Source organism: Gordionus sp. m RMFG-2023, chromosome 3 (assembly GCF_954871325.1).
Source record: "Gordionus sp. m RMFG-2023 chromosome 3, tfGorSpeb1-WG-v2, whole genome shotgun sequence".
Taxonomy (NCBI): Eukaryota; Metazoa; Nematomorpha; class Gordioida; order Chordodea; family Parachordodidae; genus Gordionus; species Gordionus sp. m RMFG-2023.
The window spans coordinates 31246488-31252297 of NC_088777.1; the positions used below are offsets into that span (position 1 = coordinate 31246488).

The following is a 5810-nucleotide window of genomic DNA, read 5'->3' on the forward strand; positions in this document are numbered from 1 at the left end:
TTTATTATATAGGGTTATTGTAGCTTTTCGGATAAATTTAATGTATGTCTTGCATTTCTCAAATTATTTGTCTATATTATTTTAAATAAAAAAAAAATGCTTTCTATTTAAATAAAAGTGCCATTAAACACTAATGAAACTTATATGCAAATTATATAAAATATAAGATAAAAATAAATAAATAAATCACCAGAGGAGTTAATTTCAAGCGTAGTTTTTTATTATTTTGGCTACCAGTAACTCTAGAACTGGCAAGGCGTTTATTTATTCGTCATTATTTTCATAGCTTATCTTTAATAGATTCATCAAGTTTTGTAGCAATGTACGGGATTAAGATTGGGTTAGCCTAGACAAATAAAGAAATCAGCAAAAATATAAATAAACATTATTATTGAAATAAAACGAAGATTTTTTGGAATAGATATAAAATCATATATAAAATTATTTATAATAAAAATAATGTACTATGTATATTTTTTGTGCGTTATACAAAATAATCAGCAGGGATAATAGAGCAATGGTGGATCCGACAAAATGGTAAACTTTTAAAAAAGCAGGATCCTTAAAAAATGTTATATTAATTTAGTTAAATTTTTAAAATGTACTTTGTATAATTTGCAATTAAACTTCATCAGAGATAAAAGGGCATATTGTGCGGCCCAACTAAAGGATGCTTAAATAATATAAAATTGTTTAAATTATAAAATAATATCATACTAAGTAATGTTCATTCTTATTCGTATAAACCGGGATTAATCGGATATAACCTCATGATATACCACATTGGTTGTAGTTCTTGTTTTATCATTGGTTATAATCTTTAATGTATAAGGAGAACAAACTCGAGACATAGCCACATATAGCTGTCCATGTGAAAAAACAGGGTTCAGCAGGGATTATAGAGTAATGGTGGATCAGACAAAATGGTATACTTTTAAAAAAATAGGATCCTTAAAAATTGTTATATTAATTTAGTTAAATATTAAAAATGAACTTTGTATAATTTTTAGTTAATTATACAAAATATTCATGGGAGTTAAAAGGGCATATTGTGCGGCCCGACAAAAGGATGCTTAAATAATATAAAATTGTTTAAATTTTAAAATAATATCATACTAAGTAATGTTCATTCTTATTCGTATAAACCGGGATTAATCGGATATAACTTCTTGATATACATCATTGATTGTAGTTCTTGTTTTATCATTAGTTATAATCTTTAATTTATGAGGAGAACAAACTCGAGACATAGCCACATATAGCTGTCCATGTGAAAAAACAGGATGAGGTAATTAGATGCCAACTTTGTTCAACGTTTGTACCTGAGCTTTATTAATTGTCATGACAAAAACAGGTCTCACGGGAAATTGGCGGCGCTTAAAGGAAAATGGCAAGCCAGAATCTGTAGGAATTAAACTTATTCTAGGAATGAGAACTTCAGTAATGAGAAAACTACCAGAAACAAATTTCGCCTCAATTATATTTGGTAGCAAAGGAGTTATAATCCTTTTAGTCCCATTATTCAAAGCAGAAGAAGAATTTAAGTTACGCATTAATATTATAGGTACCCCGACTTTGAATAAAAGTTTGTGAGGTGGTAATCCTGATATACTTAAAGAGTTTAAAAATTCAGTGGGATAAAACTTCGCTTCATCCTCGGTTATCGTTTCATCAGCACTTATGTATGTAATTAAATCCCCCGGAATTTTGTTAATTAATTTAATATTTATAGAATCGACATCTACATTTTTAGGGGTCAGGATTGCATTTTGAGCAAATGATGTTCAGTTAAAGGACGTATTGTCTTTGTGTATATCTTAAACGAAAGCAATAAGATCCTCGATATCATTGGAAGCTATGCAACAATCTTCAGGAATTTTTATTTTATTCCTAGAGCCATCAAATGTTTCATAGCCTTCACCAACTTAAAAGAAATTTTGAGTATTTATTATTAATAAGATAACCATTTGCTTCGTGAAGTAGAAATCTCATATTAATACCTAACCTTAATGGCACTATATACGACCATAAACAGGATCGTTTTAAGGTTGAGTTAACAATGTCGCATCTTCCACCACGTTTAATAACGGGTAAAATCTGTCTAAAATCTCCGCCAAAAATAATAATTTTACCACCAAACGATTTATCTAATTTCATTATTGAAATGACCTATGCATGGCCTCGAATATATGTTTATGAGTCATTGATATTTCGTCCCATATTATAATTACCGATTGTCTTATCAATTCAGTTATTTGGCTTTGGTATGAAATTACATGAGGAACTTTCATGAATACTTAAGGGGATGCTGAAACGTGAATATGCAGTACGGCCATTATGAAGAAGAGTTGAAGCAATGCCAGAAGATGCAACAGCTATTGCAATTTTACCTTGAGCTCTCGTTAAATAATATTGTATTTAATAGAAATGATTTTCCAATACCACCAGGACCATCTATAAAAAATAAATTATGGGATGGAGTGGAGGGCAAGGACATAATTTTGGTATAGATAATATTTTGATCCCGTGTAGTTAGCCAAATATTTTTTATACATATCATCAGTATCGTGGGAAATTTCCTCCCGAATAAGGTGACACCTAATATTAGCTGTGGCAGATGGAGATTGAGTGGATAATAAATGGATAGGCATTCCCAAAAAATCCTTAAGAGATTTACCATTTTGAATCAAAATTTGATTGACGTGGCATAGGGCGAGATTTTCGTTGATAAGGTTATCCGGCTCTGATGATATTTTCTTGGCAAAATCTTCACAAAGATAAAATTTAAAAGAATTCCATAGACCTAGAGGATCTCTCAGCTCACAATGTAATAAAATAACAGAAAATAACTGGCGCAATTGATATGGCATCTTAAATGAAAGACCTTCCTCTAAACAATGGTTCCATTCCGCATCATCTGATAACAGACCATGTCGAATACATGCATCTTTAAAAGTATTACTGACAATTCCATTAAAAGAGAGTAGATCTTCAAAGCATGTTGGCCCAGCTACATAATTAAGTGATAGTCTTAAATAAAAAACCTCACCCTCTTTAGGAGAAACTGTGCGTATACGAATAACCTTATCATCACCCCTTTGTGGTTTTATTTACTGTTTAGATAGAGGTTTCCATACATAATATCTTACAAAATCTGCATAAATATATTGTCTGGCATCTGTGTCAAGATTATTAATTTTAAACCATTCGGTTAATTTTGTACCAGGATTTTTAGTTAAGATATTATTTAAATCAGTATTAGATTGAAAAAGGATCAAATGTTGATTAGGTAGATGAAGGTCTAAACGATAGACTGCAGGAGAATGATCCTGCATTTCAAAATCCAGAGTACGCCATAGCGATTCTATGGCGGATATATATCGAGCATCAATGAACTGGGTAGTTTCATCGACATTATTAATGGAAAGAGATGCAGTAGTTCTGTCATGGCCTTTGTAACGATACTTATATAGGTATTTTATGGACTGGATTGAAGAACAAATTTCTACATTTATATGTGCATTATATTTTTTTGATAAGTGTTTATTATAAGGAATAATCCAACGGTTGTTAAATATAAATCCGTTTAATTTTTTTTGGAAGGTAACGCCATCATTTCGCCGCCGATATAAAGGATAACCATACTTATCAATAGAAGAGGTATCCACAAATGATTTAGGATATTTTTTTGAACATTTTCCATCAATCATGCAGGGACTATTAGGAAATGTTATACCACATGGCCCATGTGTATTAAAATTGCTAATAATTTGAAACAGCTTAGGCTCAGTTATTTTGTTAGGAATCTCAGCACAAACTACCTCATCATAAGTATCAGCCGTTGGTAGCCTATGAGATTTATCTAGTATAAGGCACATATGACAATGAGGCAAACCTCTTTTCTGGAATTCTATGACATCTATATAAGCGATTACTCTGCCAAGAACATGATAATAGAGCAAATCCTTTTTTAGACATTTTAATTTTTGACGAAAAACGCGACAAACTAAATCTGGGCGGTCGTTTGGGGTCTGATGACGAAATAATTCACGCATTATTTCATCCCATTTAGGGTTGCAGGTGAAAGTGGTGAATAATGATAATAATGATAGCTTACCAAAGCAGAGTACAATAGCCATTGCGTCCTGATAAAGCTGATGTATATGCCTTGGGCTACCGGTAAAAGAAGAAGGCAAAATTATTCTTCTGCCAAGATTGTCGGCATTAGTATCTCCCTCTAAAATAGCATCATGTATGCCTTGATAGAGTTCGGCGCGTAATTTGGATTGATTATTACGTATAAAATTTAATCGAAGCATTTCCTGTTTGGAATAACTGTCGACGATAAATTGGTGAAAAAGACTTTTGGATCTTAAAATAACATTCTCATCATCCTGCCTCATAAAGCGATAGGCATAGTACTCTCTGCAGGTAACATATTTATTAGTTGAGTTTCTATAATGAATGGATGGGTGATATCCAATATCGCCCCTGGGAAAAAGAAGAACATATTGCAAGGGATCGTATGAGGAATGGAGCTCGTTAATACGTCTTAAAGGACCAGATATAGTTTTTAAGATAATATCTCTATGGGCTATATGATCACTGCCATCAGCAGGTAATAATACTGCTATTTCAGATGAGGTAGGTTTATTGCGATAACGTATGTCAAAACTTTGAGTAGATTTTAAGTTTAAGGATATGTTAGGAACGCCATTAGCGATCATAGAAGATACTCTCAAAAATTGAGAAGCAAAGTGGTTGTAGGTGTGAACAATATCCTGCAATTCTATTAAAATACAACGATCTAAAAACGGAACCTGGTTATGTCTGTTTTCTATCTCATTTATACTATCATGTATATATATAATTGGGCAAATTTAGATGTTTCCCCTAATGTTTGTAGGAGTGAACAAATGCGATGATGAACCTGTCCATTAATTTGAAAGGTATAATTTTAATTACCTGATGTCGAATTAGATAAATTATTATTTATATTAACTCCTAGTAAAGTGAATGACAGTGCGGAATTATATGCTCTTATGTTTATTAAAAAGTGGGATGATGAACAATGATCCCCGGTAAATAAACATAATAAATTTGGTGGTAATTGGGAAATTTTAAATAAAATTACCTTCCCATTCAAGCAACATGTAGAAGCTGAATATTTCTACATGAGCTTTTTGATAATTTTTCTCTATTCCACATTTTAGCATTGCAGAAGGCGCATATTTCTGTCATGTTTCCGATATCTAACATAGGTGATTGGTGGTCATCAAATATATGTCGAAATATGCATGGTAGAGGTGCCATAGGGAGTGGTAGTGGTTATAGAAATATCAGTTGAAGGTATCTGGGTGAATATAAAATAAACATATATATATATAAAACATTAAAAACCTGTAGGGGAGTTAATATCAGGCGTAGGTCCTTATTATCCTGCATACCTTTGTTGAGTCGCCATTTTTTTCTTTGCTTATCTTTAATAGAAATATCATGTTTTGTAGCTATGTGAGGGATCAAGTTTGGGTTAACCTAAAAAAATAAGGAAATCAGGCAAAAATATAAAACATTATTATTGAAATAAAACGAACATTAAAATACTGTACTGAACCTGTAAAGGGGTCAATATATGCATATCTCTAGTAGTTGGGAGGCTATCATCAAAAAATAAAATTTGTCTAGTTGGGGACTTATCAAGACTATCATGCTTTTCTGAACATTTATTTTGTATTTGTTGATTATTAATGGTAGATATATCAATATTTAAACAATTATAAGGAGGAAATAAAGCAGGGTTTGTTATCTAA

General features: G+C 31.7%; 1 protein-coding gene across 1 annotated transcript; it reads right to left on the reverse strand.

Annotated features, from left to right (window-relative positions):
* Nucleotides 1-1151: 1151 nt before the first annotated feature.
* On the reverse strand, nucleotides 1152-5216 carry LOC135926887 (uncharacterized). Its single transcript, XM_065462821.1, has 5 exons — nucleotides 5135-5216; nucleotides 3205-4789; nucleotides 2554-3096; nucleotides 1323-1677; nucleotides 1152-1262 (listed from the first exon to the last, which is right to left on the reverse strand). Exons 1-5 carry the CDS (start codon nucleotides 5214-5216, stop codon nucleotides 1152-1154), a joined length of 2676 nt encoding a protein of 891 aa, XP_065318893.1.
* Nucleotides 5217-5810: the final 594 nt, after the last annotated feature.

Coding starts and splice junctions, on each gene's coding strand:
- LOC135926887 (XM_065462821.1), bottom strand. CDS start 5,216: ATGCTAAAATGTGGAATAGAGAAAAATTATCAAAAAGCTCATGTAGAA. Junction 4,790..5,134: donor CATGTTGCTTGAATGGGAAG/GTAATTTTATTT, acceptor GTATTTTAATAG/AATTGCAGGATATTGTTCAC. Junction 3,097..3,204: donor GGTACAAAATTAACCGAATG/GTTTAAAATTAA, acceptor AAAACCACAAAG/GGGTGATGATAAGGTTATTC.